The sequence below is a fragment of the Astyanax mexicanus genome, chromosome 21 (genome assembly GCF_023375975.1).
Source record: "Astyanax mexicanus isolate ESR-SI-001 chromosome 21, AstMex3_surface, whole genome shotgun sequence".
NCBI classification, from domain to species: Eukaryota; Metazoa; Chordata; class Actinopteri; order Characiformes; family Acestrorhamphidae; genus Astyanax; species Astyanax mexicanus.
In genome coordinates, this window is record NC_064428.1 from 18,528,568 (window position 1) to 18,545,946 (window position 17,379).

Consider the following 17,379-nt stretch of genomic DNA (forward strand, 5'->3'; position numbering starts at 1 on the left):
AGTATATTAGATTTTGCCTAAAGAGGTAGTGCAGGGCAGTATGCCCAAAAATGTATATCAGGGTATTTTTCAAGATTCTGACGTGTTCATGGTGTATCACTGTATTTTTATTTTATCTTATTTATTTTATTTTTTTGCATGACTGGGCTTTTATATAAGTCTGTGACTTAATGCACTTTTAGGAGTACATATAATATAAAACACTATGGCTTTAATTTAAGGCTTTGATTAGTATTGGGTTTACTTTGTCCCACAAAATTACACAATATAGGAAGGACTCAGATAATAAATTAGCAGAAAAACAGCTGAAGAATGTAAAAATGTAAACAAAAAAGACCTTAAATACTCCAACTTTAACACTGCTTCCTTTACTAAACTAAATATTTTAATAGTTAAACAGTTTAAATGGACCTAAATACTCAATGTTTAAGTGTTTAAACGAGATATTTCTCAAAAGCTCTACTGCACAAGACACACTTTAATATCAATTTACAATGTTTTTCTGAAGCATTAGAGGCATTACAGTATTAAAATCAGCCACAATTCCCTCCTTTCTCCAGTTAACAAATAAATTCAGTTCAGTGTGCAATAAAATTATCATTCAATCTATGGTATTTATATATTTAAAAAGGCTATAGGTGCTGCTCTTGTGAAAAGATTTTTAGGAAGTTGTATCTCTTGTGCTAAATAAATGCCCCAGGACTGATTCTGGGCTTGTATGGGGGACGAGAGTTTCTCCGAGCTCTGGATCCATTCCACAGGGGCTACTGTTATCTAGTGAGCTGTGTGCTTCTTTGGCAGTGCTGTTCTATACTGTGTGCTTCTACACAACACTCCGCAGCACCTCTAGTGGTATAGCGGTATAAGAAAAATGCAAAACAGTTCTAAATTTACCTCTGGTGTACCAAATGAACCGGTATATCGCCCAGCACTACATGGAGATTTTGCTATCAGTAGCCTAGCCTAGCACTTTGGCTGTAAATATTATGTTGTCCTGATGAGTCCTGGATTAATCTACACATTTGTTTTTATTAAACACAGTTTATTTGAGTGAGTAAAGCACTTTTGTTTATTTACAGTAAGCTTACACTGGTGTGTTTTGGTGGCATGAAGCTCGTTAGCCTATAAACAAAAAAAAAAAAACATATTAGCTGAATTAGTTCTGATCTCTTATTGGATCATGGTTCATGTAGCGCTCTCTCACAGCTGTGCTGCTTTAACTGTCATTTTAATGACATCCAACAGGCCACCTCTGCCCTGGATACGCAGACAGAGCGCAACATCCAGGCCTCGCTGGCTAAAGTCTGCGCCAACAGGACCACTATAGTGGTGGCCCACAGGTAAGAGACACCTAATGACCGCCACACATTTCAGATCAGTGACCCTTTACACTGGTTTGCACGTCTTTTGTTTCGGCTTGCCAGTAAATGTAGTTTCTTCTGCAGGTTATCAACCATCATTGGAGCAGATCAGATCCTTGTTATCCGTGATGGACAGATTGCAGAAAGAGGAGGGTAAGGAGTTTTTTTTCTTTACCGCTGGTGTATAAAAAAAATGGATCATCTGTCTATTCCACTTTTGTTTGGGATTCTAGTAAAGGGGGTTTCTAATAAAGTGGCTAGTGAGTGGAAGCACAAGATACATTATATTAGGTGTTTCTCATAAAGTGGCCAGTGAATGGAAGCACAAGGTACTGTATGTTAGGTGTTTCTAATGAAGTTGCGAGTTAGTGGAAGTACATGGTATTTTGGGTTCTAATAAAGTTGGCAGGTTCTATATTCTGAATCTGTCTCTAAAATATATGTTCTGTTGCAGACATGAGGAGCTGCTGGCTAAGGGAGGGCTTTACTCTGACATGTGGCTGAAGCAGCAGCAGGCCCAGGACTCAGATTCAGCCTCTGACACTGAAGTCAAAGACGTGAAGTCTGAAAAACTACAGCCGTCCGCTTCTTCTGGGGGTCACTGACTGTCTCCATACAGTAAAGATGGGTGTTAAGCCTCAGCAGGTTTTATTTTAAACATTTTTGCACTGGTATCGTCTGTTTGACCCTAATGGCAATGGCCTATTCGTACCAAAATGTTTTGGACAAAAAATTGGATGAAACCGTTAATGTAGTACAACCTAGTTGTTATGAATTTCAATGCAGCTCTTATAGTGTGTTAATTGTGAACTAATGTAATAATGATAAAACTGATGATTCATCATACAGCTTTAGTAGAACCTTCATATTAAATGTGACACTTTCCCTATAGCTTTTTTAAACGCCCACTCTTTTTCTCTTCTCCCTGTCCGCTCTGTAATTTTTCACCTGTAGTTTTGTGTTCTTTTGGGCATAAACAGACTAGTGTACTCCTAGTCACACTTAAGAAATCAGCTCACATTAAAAGCTGTGTAAAGTACATTTAAACATAATTTCTTAGCTTTCCAGCTCAGATCTGCCATACATTTTCTTTATCTTACTTATTTTAATAGTCCTCGTGTTGTTTAACATATAACAGGACAAGTTGCTCTGCTTTTGTTGTAATGCTCCTGTGTTTGGTCTACAACCATGACAACAGAGCACTGATTGGTCACCCCTGTTTTTTGTCCATACAAATAGAATATAGAGCAGGATCCTAATAAAACGAATATGCTGCATTTATCTGTTTCACCCATTAAAAAAAAAAAAACATTGTTAATTGGCACAAGATATTTGCACCAAGATCTATGTTTCACACAATTTATAGAAAAACTTTTTTTTTTTACCAGCAAATAAGATGTTCCCAGTCATTAGGGTAAACGGCACTGCAAACATTTAAATTAAATGCAAAAAGTCAGTCCCTTGTTAATATACATATGTATTTTTTTCTGTCCATATATTTTGACTCTCTGAATAGGCTATAACCTTTAGGGTCAGTTTCCCAGGCTGTTCTCCATTCAGAATGCTGTGTAGTCCAAGACTAGGCTTAACTGCCCTTAATGTTTAATTAAATATATCTGTAGGTTTGATATGTGGGTTTTTAAAATATGTTTTATTATTATATTTGTTTTTAAATGAGTGGGCGTTTTTAAGCTCTAACGGGTTTCCAGTGATGGAAAAAATCTACTGAGGAATGAAAGCAGTACTTTTATTTATGTCTAATTATTCATTGTGCATATATACAATGTTACGTTTTGAATTTGAGTTATGTATTCTTGTTTTTAAACATTTACTCAACAAGTTAAGCTTCTTGCCATTAATTTCTATTGTATGATTAGGGATTTATTTTTAAGGTCTTTTTTTTTTTTTTTTTTTTTTTTTTTTTTTTTTTTTAATATATACAGTACTGGTAAATGTTTTAACATTTCCGTCCATGGTGATAAACTGTTAAATACATATGTGCTCTATAGAAAAAAGATTTAAAAAAATGTTGACACATGGTTTTGTGAGCAATAAGAGAAAAACTTAGACGGGTTGAATGTACGTTTTTTTTTCTCTCAAATCTCCGGTTTAGTTTGTGTTTCAGCACTTTTTAAGTAATTTTATACTGACTACTCTTTAGCCAGGGATTCTTGTCAAAAATTAAAATCATGTCTCAGCAGTGACAGTTTTTGCTACATATTGCTAATGCTTCAGAATTTCTTAGAATGGTAGAAATTGCAACTACAGAATACAGCAGAAGGCTTGCTTTTCACTCCATGGCTAAACTCATGCCAAGCTTAAAAGTGAGGCTAAACCAAATCCAAATTTCAGCTGTTAGCATCGCAGCTAACACACTGTAACATTGGCAACCCTGGCTTCTGTGTCTGTGAGCAGTGAGGCTTTAGAGGCATATCAGGCCCAGCTGTTAGCATCACGGCTAAGCTGCTTAAAGCCTGCCAAGCCTGTCTTCAGTGTCTGTGTTAGCATTGTGGCTCCAACCCTGCCAAGCCAGGCTGCTGTCTATTGACATAGAGGCTCCAACACTACCAGCTTTTAGCATAGCGGCTAACCAACTCAGACCCTGCTGAGACTAGCTGCTGTGTCTGTTAGCATAGCAGCTGCTGCTGAAAAAAAAATCATAAAGGAAACACTGCATAGCATTAAAAGTTGTAGGTTCTATCTAGGGAAAAATGTTTCTTTCATGTACATGTGTATCATTTTATTACTAATATTATAAGGGAAAACAAACAACAATACAATCATTTATGTTGTGTGGACTGAGTTCTCCTGATGCACACTGCTGGGCAAAGAATGTTTTTATTTAATTTCCACTCAGATCAGCCATAAATGACGTTTGTTATTTATTCACAGTACATGAACAAAAGTATATGGACACCTGTTCATTCAATGTTTCACATTAAATAAAGGGTATTAAAGATGAATTTAGCACCTCACAACTTTACAGTTCTCTGAGGGAACATTTCAAAATCAGTTTACATAATGCTATCCCATGACTTTCAGCATGTCCAGTGTCTTTTTCTTCCTCTTTTTTTTGTTTTGGTTGTCCTTAATGGCTGTTTTGAAGGGAAATTAAATAAATATATGAAAGTCTCTGATCTCTGACAGGATTGTTAAACAATTAATGCTGATTTTTTATGACAGTCTGAATGAGGTTGTTTGTGTTTATTTCAGTTTCTTTTTTTATTTCTTGTTGTTTAGGTCCACTTGTTAAGGCCTCAGCATACTACTTGCATTCATTGGGCTGCAGCAAAGGGTGTGACATAAATGAGTAGAAAATTAACAACCGTAGATGTAGCGCAGTTTTTCCTGTCAGTTTGGTTTGTTTTTACACAGGCAAAAACCTAAATGCACCAAAGTGAGCCTCAACAAACCACACAAGCACATTGTCTAGTGTGGTAGCAAGAAAGTAAATATAGCAAGCGGATCCAGTGTTCCAGAGCATTTTTAATGGGATATGGGGCACATTTGTCCACACAGGAAGTTTAGTTTTGCGATGTGTGCTACATATACAGCGTTCAGTGTGAAACAGCTTTTAGTAAGGTACTGTGGTAATTATCTGGGCAATAAATCAGATTTGATCAGATGCTTGTGTGAAAAAGCAAAAAAATAAAAGCCATGCTGGTGGCAGCAAGACCACTCGTTGTACACAGCCTTGGTTTGGCTATCTGGCTTCATAAAACCGTGAGACAGACTTTCGTGGTATGTGACGGGTACATTTGCAAAGTTGCTTACAGCTTTGAGTAGTAATCAAGCAATATGCTGGGGCTTTTATGTTTTTTGAAAAAGGGCAAAGAAAGACCGAAAAAGGAAAAAGGCAGAGAAAGATGCTATTTAAACTGACAAATTTCACATTTTTATCTCTGTGTGCCTCTTTGTGTATTGAATTACTATTAGTTTGTATTTGTTTGAGATCTGCAGACTACCTGCTGATTATATTCCATTGAATCACGTTTAAGTGAATGAAATGATATTTCTCATGACTTCTTGCGTCAGTCCAGTTTAAATAGAAACAGGCTGAAATGACTTTGTATAGTGAGATTTCAAAGCTGGAGTGTTTTCATGCACTATGTTTGTAAATTCAGCTGTATCCTGATATTCAATCAAGAGATGTACTTTATATAAAATGAATAAAATGCTGCTTCAGGTTGGAGTGATTATATGTTGGTGCCTGGTTTTGTATGTTGAAGTATGTAAAAGTGTCTTATGTTTGTTTATATAAAGGAGATGAATATGAGTGAAATAAAAAATTGTGCATTTTTAAATCCTGTGTATAAAACTCAATCACTTGTTTACGAGGTTATTGGAGAATCTGAGACTGGTCCACAGCAGAGCATGATCTTTATGAAGGGTTTGTGATCGATTCTGGTTTTGAATATTATACTAAGCCCCAAGATAATGTACTTTGTTAATGGCCAGTAAAAAAATTATATTTTGCAACATTTGTGGACAGTAAAAAAAACGAATTTTGTAGTCTAAAAACAGCTTCAGCTTTTAGCTGTCAGTTTCCACTTTGAACAGTTCTAGTTAAGGGTCGAAGTGGCAGACCAAGAAAAATCTCAGATAATCAGAGGAGAAGGATGGTGAGAACAGTCATAGCCAACCAACAGACCTCCAGAGCTCCACAGACCAACATCATCATAATCCAGCTGCATCATGTGCATCATTCAGCTATTCAGCGCACTTTGCACAAGGAGAGGCTGTGTGGGAGAGTAATACAGAAGAAGCCTTTTCTGAGCACACACCACAGAGTCGCTTGAGGTATGCTAAAGCTAAAGCACATTTAGACAAGCCAGCTTCATTTTGGAATAAGGTGCTGTGGGCTGGTAAAACTAAAACAGTTATTTAGAGTGCGGTATGCATGGCGGAAAAAGAGCACCGCATTCCAAGATGTGGTGGCTCCATTTTCTTGTTGTAACTCTTCCAAATTACTCTGAATCTAACACGTATTTAACTATTCAAAACATGTACTGGTCAATCTCCGGCAGCTTTACTTATTTTGTTTTACAAGGTTTTTTAAGCCAGAGATGGTTATAAAACTCATGTGGCATTAAAAAGCATGTTTTAAAGCAAGTCCACAAATTCCTTTGATTTTCGATCAAGAAAGTCTTTATTTTAAAGAAACGGTTAACTGCATGTTCAAATAATTGATATTTATGACAAAACACTCCTATTAATTACTGGAACTCCCTCCTGTTGAACATAAAAAAAGCTAAATGGCAGCTATGCTAATAGCATAAGGGCACTGAGCACATTCTAGTGATTTTTCCTAAATTTTCACATGGAATTTGGAGTCACAAATTACATCTCTGAAGGATTGTAATAATTATATTTCATTTAATGTAGGAAAGTGACACTGCACATGTGCTATGTAACGTAGGTTAATTATCTTAATGTTCAAAATGTAAAGTGCCCTTTATACAGAAGAGGAAGGAGAAAAATAAGTCCGGCGTAGATCTGTTTTAACCTTGGAAGCTAGTCTCAGTCTATAACTATAATCACTAGATATCGACGGTGCTCCATGATAGTGTTTTACTGCTGAATGGAACTGAATCTGAGGGAACTAGGACCCAGCCGGACACATATCAGCTGAAGTTGTGCTGTTGCCGTGGAAACCGTCAACAGAGAGGGGCCAGAGAGATGGGGGAGAGGTTCACAGCTCAGATAACTTCATGATCTTCTCTCTGTGTCAACTGTTCATTTATTACTGGAACAAAACCAGTACTGAGTCTGGTAAGTTCACCTGGATATCTACAAAATGAATATAAATATTAGTGGTAACACTGTCCAGCCCTGTGTAATGCTGAGTAACGCTGTGTAACCCTTTCGTAACCCTGTGTAGCCTTGTGTAACCATGTAGTAATCCTGTGTAGCCCTGTATAATGCTGTGTAGCCTTGTGTAACCCTTTGGTAACCCAGTGTAGCCTTGTGTAACCCTGTGTAATGCTGTCTAACCCTGTGTAGCCTTGTGTAACTCTGTAGTAGCCCTGTGTAATGCTGTGTAGCCTTGTGTAACCCTGTGTAGCTCTATGTAACCCTTTGGTAACCCAGTGTAGCCTTGTGTAACCCTGTGTAAAGCTGTGTAACCCTGTAGTAACCCTGTGTAATGCTGTGTAGCCTTGTGTAACCCTGTGTAGCTCTATGTAACCATTTAGTAACCCTGTGTAGCCTTGTGTAACCCTGTGTAAAGCTGTGTAACCCTGTAGTAACCCTGTGTAATGCTGTGTAGCCTTGTGTAACCCTGTGTAGCCTTGTGTAACTCTATAGTAACCCTGTGTATCCCTGTGTAGTCCAGGCTCTGGAAGAGTAGAGCAGCCATGCCGAAGAAAGTGGGGAAGAAAGGAGCTGGGGGGAAACAGGCCGCCATGACTGAGGAGGAGAGGTTGGTGTACCTGCAGCAGAAAGCACAGGCTGAGGAAGACAACGCCAGGAGAAAAGAAGACATGCTGACTCAGTTCCTCAAGGTAAAAGTTATTACCCTAGCTACTGTAGATAAATCTACAGTCTGTGAATGGAAGTGAAGGTTAATTGGCTGCAGTGTGGTGCAGCGGTCTAAAGTGCTGCCCCTATGATCAGGAGATCGCTGATTTGAATACAATGCAGCTTGTCGACAGCTGCCGGAGCCTCGAAAGAGCACAATTGCACTTCCTAACATTTCTGATTTCTACCAAATCACATACTGTGGGTTTAAACAAGCAGTAATTTAAATAGGTAAAGTTCTTGTTAACAATTGTATTTTATTTTCAAGGTAAAAATAAATGTAAATGTTCCAGAATAATTTACTGTATGTAGCTGTTGTTTTGACGTCAGTTAGTATTGATGCTGTTTCTGTTTTGGCAGGATAAGCTGCAGAAAGAAGAGCGAAACAGTGCTATAAACCTACACAAACTGAGACAGCAGTGGCGCACTGTCCTTCGCCAGACTCGATCAGTAGAGCTGCGAAACGACATTTCAGTCCTCAGCCAGACCTTTGAGAGAGTGCTTGATTGCAAGGAGAGTGTCATTAGGGTGAGAAGGCTTGCTATACTTCCATTATCATGACTAAAACTAGCACCATGCAAGTACGTTTTTCTTTACCCGAACTTGGGCTGGGTCGGCCCGAGATTTCCCACAACTTTTTTTTTTTTTTTTTTTTTTTTTTTTTCTGTTCTCCCACAGCTTTTGGAGATTCAGTAATTTTGTGCTTTTTGCCCAGCACTCTGTACAAGGGCCACTTCAGGGCATATTTTGCCCCTGATAAATTGCTTTTTACATCGTTATCCAGCTCAAAGTACCTCCAAACCTTATTGGTAGAATCCGGAGACCTGTAACATTTAAAATGAGGCATTAATAACTCAAAATGTGCACAAGAAGCTTATTAAAAACCACTGTTTACAACCTGTAGCTTTAGCTACAGCTTTGGGTGCCACCATCACTGTACTGATCATGACCATAGACATATATACATAGACACCGCATAGCCTGCCTCCTGGCATAGCAGCAGTGCTTTTTATCATGTTTTACTACACCAAAAGTCAATTTTACACCTGAGTTCTACCTAAATTAACATCATTCTGAACAGATTTCGCTCATTCAAACAGCCTGAAAATGTTTTTTTTTTTTTAAATGTCAGGTTTAAATCGGGCTTGGGCTCATAATGACAGTTTTTAGGGTGGGTTGGGTTGGGTCAGGCTCAGGCAGAAAGTGCATGGGCTCAGGCCGGATAGGGCTGAATGTTTTGCCCTCAATCCAAGCTTTACCCTGAATTAAGTTGAGTATTGTTCTAAACCACCAAAAATACAATTTGAGATTACTTACAAGTCTATAATGTCTTGAGATTGAAGTTTACAGTCACAGAGTTGAGTATGAGAGCATGTGCATCCAAGAAAATGACTTGTATACATGTTGCAGTCACTGGTGTCAGATCTGAGTGAAGCAGAGCAGCAGTCAGCACTGGCTTGCCGGGCGCATCTTCAATGTTTGGATCGTCTGTTGGAGCTACAGAAAGAGCAAGTGGCTGCACTGGCTTTACAATGGAACAAAAGCCTTGAAGAACTTAGATCTGAGTTCGATACTGAGAGGTATACACACACACATCCACAATCTTTCCACTTTTTATAGAGGGTTTGAGCAGCTAGAGTCAGTTCTAACCAAGTCAGTTCTTTAAATTAATTACATTTTTAGGGAGCAGATTGTGATGCAGAATCAACAGGAAAATGCCTGTCTGAAGAATGTCACATTTGCACTGGATCAGCAATATGCAGAAACAAACAACGAGGCTGCACAGGAATATTACAGCACCCGTGATGAGATAAAAAATCAGGTATGCCTTTATATCACAACAAATAAGCTTTTTCTCCCTCTGTTTGGTTTGGTTTCACACAGGCACAAACCTAAAAGCACCAAAATGCAACTCAAGCACCTTGTCGCCTCTGATCTGTTGTCTCTCAGAGCTGTCTGGCACAGGAGCTAGAAAGTACATACAGTGAGAAGATTCTGTGTTCCAGCACATATATCTGTGCAGTTAAAGGTGCTTTAACACTGAACTCTGAAACATTGTTTTCAATAGGACGTGCAGCGCAGATGTACACGTAGTAAACAGAGTCGCGTGGCTGCAAGTAGTGACTGCAGCACAGCCCATGCGTGTTAACAGCAGGGAGCTGAGACAGTGTTTGTTCATAGCTGTGGTAATTAGCATTATCTGGCTAATATATCAGATTAATATAACGCCTTATCAGCAGTTTAGCTCAAATAAATGGACTATATTTAAAAGCTGTGTTGGATCGAGACCGGATCACGTTTTCACCACAAGCGAACCACTCCAAAGACCTCCACCTCCTCTAGCTGGATTTAGTCTGGTTGTTTTGATCCATACCCGAGTGCGATTACTGTTTTTACCCATGTTCCATTAAATCACACTAAGGGTAAAAACCAGCCAGAGTGTTTAAACCAAACCAAATAGTGCTGGTGTGAAAAACGCCCTTACACTAGCTACACTAGCTTTTGCCACATATAAACAAAGAGACAGAGTAGAATTTCATAGAAAGGTTTTTTTTTTTTTTTCGTCAAATGATTATGATAATGATATGTAAAGAGTTTTGTATTTTTTATTTATTTGTGTAGCACAATGAGGAGAAGCATGCGATTCAACTTCAACTGGGAGGAACAATAAAGGAGTTATTGCGGCAGTATCAGCAAGAGCAGCAGAGCTACAAGGAAGCACTTAAGGTCCAAAAAAGTTTACAGACTAGTACAAAGGAGATGGACCAACAAATGAGACATTTGCAGGAAACACAGGTCAGTGAAAACGTATAGTGTATATCTGCAGGGTTCATGTTTCTTTCATGTTTGGTATTTTCTTCTCTAATCCTCTTTTGTCACATTATGCAGCAACTGCTCAGCTGACTTCCTCAGTAATGATTATGAAAGTAACACTTGAGATACAGTATGTATTATGGGAGTAAACTTGTTTTCTTTGGCTGTTATCTACTTGTACATATTTCTGATATTTGTACAGGACTCCATCAATACACTGCGTCTTCAGCTGACCTCCAGTCAGAAGGAGAGTGAGGCGTCTGCACGTGACCTTCGTGCAGCTCGTGAGGAGGTCACCTGTAAGACCCGACAGCTCCGAGCTAAGATCAGTGTGGCTCGGGCAGCTGAGAGAAGAAAACTAGCCAATCTCACAGTGCACAGCAACAACACCACTAAGAAGCTGCAGGACATCGTGGGAAAGGTGCATTCACACTCACACTCAGCACACTTGAAGATATTTATCAGTCACTTCTTAAAGTTTTTAATAGAAAACACACTGCTATGTTGACTCACTCACTTCCCGTTCAAACTCAAATTATTGTTCTTCAGGGGGAGAAACTGCTGCGTCTGGCCGAAATGTGTCGCAAGCTTGAGACAGAGCAAGAGAAGGTTCTTCCTTTTTACATTTCATCATTAAGTGCTGAGGAGTTGAGTCAGGAGAGAGCACAAGCAATGGAACCACCATCAGAAGAACTGGCACAGGTACAAAGACATTGTCGCATTGTATTTAACTGCATGTCACGCGAAAAACATGGGTATCTCCAGTTTTGATGTATTTGTCAGAAATGAAGTGACCAATAGAAATTCTCAAAAACTCTCCAAGATCCTCCAAAAATCTTTTAACATTGACTTTTATTTAAAGTTAAGCAGTTTTTACCCTTTTTATATGTAAAGTTAGATTTTTGGGGTTTATGGGCCCTATCTTACACCCTGCATAAGGCGTTACACAATGCTCCTTGCTACCTTACACCCTGCCTAAAGTCTATTCTCTCACCTTGCACCTGCATTGTTTAATAGCGACAGAGCTTCGCTGATCTGAAGTGAGGTGTGTTCAGGTACATTTCTGGCCTATTGCTATTTTGACAACGGAAAACACAGGTTGACTAGAACCCTGCCAAAAGTCAACCATTAGACGTTCATTGCTATCTTGGCAACGCATGTGTGCCAAGGACATTCAATGCACGTACACCCCTGCTCAATATACACACACAGAGACACGCAACAGGGCACAATCCTAACTTTTACATCACCAATAAACAGACTAAAATAACATTGATGTTTTCATAAATGACCTGCTCACACATCTTCACAACAGGAACATGCAGGTCAGTTTCCTCTGTCGAGACATGCATGTAGTGAAACGCTGATTGGTTGATTTTGCATTACGCACAAAAGACATCCATGATTAATTAACATATTTAATACATGCCATTTGCCCATTTCCAACTACACAAGGCATACTTTTCCCATTGTTACGATAGCAAAGACACACAGACACGCTCTAAATCACACAACACGGTGCATGGTTGGCTGCTTGCCTATAGATTGCTAAAACGGGTTTTATGTGAGACAGTAACTCGTATCCCATTGACATCCAGAGGAAAATTCAAAAATAATTGAGACTAACATTTTTAGAACAGACCTATTGCCCCATTGCCTCTTTATTATTAATCTTTTTCAATTTTTATATTGTTTTTGCACTTAGGCAATGCTGGACAACACTGCACTGGAAAAATTCTGGCAGCGTTACAACAAGGTTCTACTGGAACACCTGTGCCTGAAGCGGGAGAAGGCAGTTCTAGGTCGGCAGAATCAGCAGTTGAGGGCTCTTCTCAAGCAGTACATGGATGGAATCTCGGTCAGCGATGAGATCCTACACCAGCAGAACCCACTGCTCATGGTGTCCCGTCCATCACCACAATCCAGTTTCAATTCGGAGGCACAAACACACAAGCGCTACACAGTCATAGAAGCAGCACATGTAGTGCAACACCAACTGTAGTGAATATGCAGACACCTAGAAACAAATCTAACAGATTTATTAGAAAGAAAGAGATACAAAAGACAAATCATATTATCAAAATGTATATTATCATTATATTATATTATATATTATTATTATATTATAAGATAACTGGAGTATATATAAAAAAACAACTTTTTAAATGATACATTTATTTATTAAAGGACAAATAACTATCCAAACAAATCTAGCCCTGTGTGGAAAAAGTGTTTGCCACTTAACCTAATAACTTGGTTGGTTTGGATAGTTTTTTTTCCCTTAATAAATTAACTTTTTATATTTTTCTGATATTAAATTTGGTTTAATAATCCAAAAAATGTATGACAAAAATGTAAAAACTAAAGAAATCTGTATGAAGGCAAAAACTTTATCACGCCACTGTACAAGTATGAGCACCGTAGACAGTTAAATAATCTCTAAATATTGCTTATTACATGACCTGCTCACACATCTTCACAACAGGAACATGCAGGTCAGTTTCCTCTGTCGAGACATGCATGTAGTGAAACGCTGATTGGTTGATTTTGCATTACGCACAAAAGACATCCATGATTAATTAACATATTTAATACATGCCATTTGCCCATTTCCAACTACACAAGGCATACTTTTCCCATCGTTACATGCCATATTATTATTATTATTATATTATAAGATAACTGGAGTATATATAAAAAAACAACTTTTTAAATGATAAATTTATTTATTAAAGGACAAATAACTATCCAAACAAATCTAGCCCTGTGTGGAAAAAGTGTTTGCCACTTAACCTAATAACTTGGTTGGTTTGGATAGTTTTTTTTCCCCTTAATAAATTAACTTTTTATATTTTTCTGATATTAAATTTGGTTTAATAATCCAAAAAATGTATGACAAAAATGTAAAAACTAAAGAAATCTGTATGAAGCCAAAAACTTTATCACGCCACTGTACAAGTATGAGCACTGTAGACACTAGGGTTGCAACGGTATGAGATTTTCACGGTATGATAACCGTCTCAGAAAATACCGCGGTATCACGGTATCACAGTTTGTTACATATATTATTAAACTGACCCTTAAAGAAATGACAACAAAGGTTTTTTGTTCAATTAACTATTTATTGTAGAAACCTGGAACAATTATAATTTAATGTCTCCTTAAAAAAATAAGCTGTACACCATCAGGTGAAGGAAATTAGTTTTTTCCACTACTCTTAAGGGCATTAAGAGTGTATATAAAATATATATATATATATATATATATATATATATATATATATATATATATATATATATATATATATATATATATATATAATATACACTGCTCAATAAAATAAAGGGAACACTCAAATAACACATCCTAGATCTGAATGAATGAAATATTCTCATTGAATACTTTGTTCTGTACAAAGTTGAATGTGCTGACAACAAAATCACACAAAAATCATCAATGGAAATCAAATTTATTAACCAATGGAGGCCTGGATTTGGAGCCACACACAAAATTAAAGTGAAAAAACACACTACAGGCTGATCCAACTTTAATGTAATGTCCTTAAAACAAGTCAAAATGAGGCTCAGTATTGTGTGTGGCCTACACGTGCCTGTATGACCTCCCTACAACGCCTGGGCATGCTCCTGATGAGGTGGCGGATGGTCTCCTGAGGGATCTCCTCCCAGACCTGGACTAAAGCATCCGCCAACTCCTGGACAGTCTGTGGTGCAACGTGACGTTGGTGGATGGAGCGAGACATGATGTCCCAGATGTGCTCAATCGGATTCAGGTCTGGGGAACGGGCGGGCCAGTCCATAGCTTCAATGCCTTCATCTTGCAGGAACTGCTGACACACTCCAGCCACATGAGGTCTAGCATTGTCCTGCATTAGGAGGAACCCAGGGCCAACCGCACCAGCATATGGTCTCACAAGGGGTCTGAGGATCTCATCTCGGTACCTAATGGCAGTCAGGCTACCTCTGGTGAGCACATGGAGGGCTGTGCGGCCCTCCAAAGAAATGCCACCCCACACCATTACTGACCCACTGCCAAACCGGTCATGCTGAAGGATGTTGCAGGCAGCAGACCGCTCTCCACGGCGTCTCCAGACTCTGTCACGTCTGTCATGTGCTCAGTGTGAACCTGCTTTCATCTGTGAAGAGCACAAGGCGCCAGTGGCGAATTTGCCAATCCTGGTGTTCTCTGGCAAATGCCAAGCGTCCTGCACGGTGTTGGGCTGTGAGCACAACCCCCATCTGTGGACGTCGGGCCCTCATACCATCCTCATGGAGTCGGTTTCTAACCGTTTGTGCAGACACATGCACATTTGTGGCCTGCTGGAGGTCATTTTGCAGGGCTCTGGCAGTGCTCCTCCTGTTCCTTCTTGCACAAAGGCGGAGGTAGCGGTCCTGCTGCTGGGTTGTTGCCCTCCTACGGCCTCCTCCACGTCTCCTGGTGTACTGGCCTGTCCCCTGGTAGCGCCTCCAGCCTCTGGACACTATGCTGACAGACACAGCAAACCTTCTTGCCACAGCTCGCATTGATGTGCCATCCTGGATGAGCTGCACTACCTGAGCCACTTGTGTGGGTTGTAGAGTCCGTCTCATGCTACCACGAGTGTGAAAGCACCACCAACATTCAAAACTGACCAAAACATCAGCCAGACAGCATAGGTTCTGAGAAGTGGTCTGTGGTCCCCACCTGCAGAACCACTCCTTTATTGAGTGTGTCTTGCTAATTGCCAATAATTTCCACCTGTTGTCTATTCCATTTGCACAACAGCAGGTGAAATTGATTGTCAATCAGTGTTGCTTCCTAAGTGGACAGTTTAATTTCACAGAAGTTTGATTTACTTGGAGTTATATTGTGTTATTTGAGTGTTCCCTTTATTTTTTTGAGCAGTGTATATATATATATATATATATATATATATATATATATATATTGTGGCGGCTCTGGGTTGTGTGTGTGGCTGCCTGCAGGCATGTTTCTGTTCTCCTGTGTGCGAGGATGACAGGGGTGGGGCATCTCCCTTGGGAGGGGTTATGCAGAGAGGGTGGGCACCACTCTGGATCTGCCATCTGGGAGACACACAGCTGGGTTGGTGGCCTTTGGCTATTTGAGCGCTGTGGGGTTTGGTTTTTAGCTCTCCTAGTCTTGTTAAAGGCTGTAAGTGATTGGCAAGCCGGTTCAATAAAGGAGCTGTTGAGCATTCAGCATGAGTCTCACGGGTCTTCCTTCCTCTTCCACGCCACAATATATATATACACACACACACACACACACATGTTACACACATTACATGTCCTCTAAGAAGTAAAGATTCTGTATTTAAAATATTCAGTACAATTATTTAGGTTTAAATTATTTAATATCTGATAAACTGAGCCTGGGTCAGTGTCTGATCAACAACTGTTGTAAACGTCCGTTTTACTGCAAAGTTGGTAAATAACCAGATACTGCAGAAAGAGGGGATTTATTTCTGACATGATCCTCACAATAGAGATTTCTATTTTAAGGCTTTCACACCGAGTCTGGTTTTAACATATGAAAAACAGGCACGTCAGAATTTGAAAATGAACGCATGTAAATGAATGGCGTCTTTCACATCCAGTCCGGCCAGGACCTTTACACGGACACGTGAATCCATCGTAGCACGCACTTCACGCCTGTACCTGCGTGCCCAAATTTCGGATAACTCAGCGCTTTTGCGGGCGCTTACCGCATTGGTTGTGCACGACTACAAAGAGGTTTTATTTAGGTTCAGAGTAAAATTATAAACTAAACACATACTTTGCGCTGCACAGCGGGGTGGTGTTCTCGGAGATGGGAGAACAGGTTTGACGTATGTTCACCTTTAGCTGTGACTTTACGGCCACATTGATTACAAATCGGATAACCATCCTCGGGTGCGTTCGGCGGGTCTCCGAAATAGTCCCACACTGCTGATTTTAGTTTAGCCTTTTTTTAGACGGATGGAGATTTGTTTAGTCTGATGCACTTTCTGCCGTTCTCACCGCTGTGTGCTGAGCAGCTGAAGCGGAGCAGAGTTGCGCATGCGCGGGTGAGTTTCTCCGCTGGCTTGCCTTTTACCGGTAATAAGCAAACACACACGGTATGATAACCGTGCATTTTAATACCATGGTATACCGTGAAACCGGTTACCGCTGCAACCCTAGTAGACACTTAAATAATCTCTAAATATTGCTTATTAAATGACCTGCTCACACATCTTCACAACAGGAACATGCTTCTAAAAAAAAGACTGCCTGCTTTAGATATTATACACTCTTCACTCTCCATTATACACTATGTATACTGAACAAATTCATGTTTGGCTTTATTAAAAATACTTATTTAGTTGTTGGATGTGAACATTCAGTATACTTGTGTTTGCAATCTATTTTTATTTTACAAGATAAACAAGATAAATAAACACAAAAAACTCCACATTTTTCTGTTTCTTTTCTTTTATGTCCTTCTAGTTTTCTTGTCTTTTTTTTCTTTTTGCAATGGGGTTGTGTAATAGTCTTGTTGTAGAGGTAGAGACCCACCATTCCCAGTAATATGGAGTCTGCTGCATGAGCAGGACTACATCCACCTCAAACTCCAGAGCAGGACTACCTACAGAGACAAGTTCTCAGATAAATGAAGTCTGGCATCAGAAAAGAAAAATCTATTGATG

General features: G+C 39.4%; 2 protein-coding genes across 2 annotated transcripts in view; both read left to right on the top strand.

Annotated features, from left to right (window-relative positions):
• The window catches only part of abcb6a (ATP-binding cassette, sub-family B (MDR/TAP), member 6a), a 28,700-nt gene extending 23,035 nt beyond the window's left edge, over window positions 1-5,665 (top strand). Inside the window, exons 18-21 of the mRNA XM_007233709.4 lie at window positions 1,246-1,340; window positions 1,446-1,514; window positions 1,816-4,512; window positions 4,717-5,665. Coding sequence (XP_007233771.2) covers window positions 1,246-1,340; window positions 1,446-1,514; window positions 1,816-1,966 — 315 coding nt within the window. The 3' untranslated portion in view covers window positions 1,967-4,512; window positions 4,717-5,665. The remainder of the gene's footprint in view (window positions 1-1,245; window positions 1,341-1,445; window positions 1,515-1,815; window positions 4,513-4,716) is intronic.
• A 1,325-nt stretch (window positions 5,666-6,990) lies between these two features.
• Window positions 6,991-12,746, top strand: ccdc65 (coiled-coil domain containing 65). Its single transcript, XM_022674880.2, has 9 exons — window positions 6,991-7,133; window positions 7,691-7,864; window positions 8,241-8,408; window positions 9,291-9,460; window positions 9,564-9,702; window positions 10,503-10,676; window positions 10,897-11,115; window positions 11,244-11,396; window positions 12,400-12,746. Exons 2-9 carry the CDS (start codon window positions 7,718-7,720, stop codon window positions 12,694-12,696), a joined length of 1,467 nt encoding a protein of 488 aa, XP_022530601.2. The 5' UTR covers window positions 6,991-7,133; window positions 7,691-7,717; the 3' UTR covers window positions 12,697-12,746.
• The last annotated feature ends 4,633 nt before the right edge of the window (window positions 12,747-17,379 follow it).

Bases quoted from the DNA above. Each gene is read 5' to 3' on its own strand.
- ccdc65 (XM_022674880.2), top strand. From the start codon at position 7,718: ATGCCGAAGAAAGTGGGGAAGAAAGGAGCTGGGGGGAAACAGGCCGCC. The intron at 7,865-8,240 runs GTAAAAGTTATT...CTGTTTTGGCAG, and splicing joins TGCTGACTCAGTTCCTCAAG to GATAAGCTGCAGAAAGAAGA. The intron at 8,409-9,290 runs GTGAGAAGGCTT...TACATGTTGCAG, and splicing joins GCAAGGAGAGTGTCATTAGG to TCACTGGTGTCAGATCTGAG.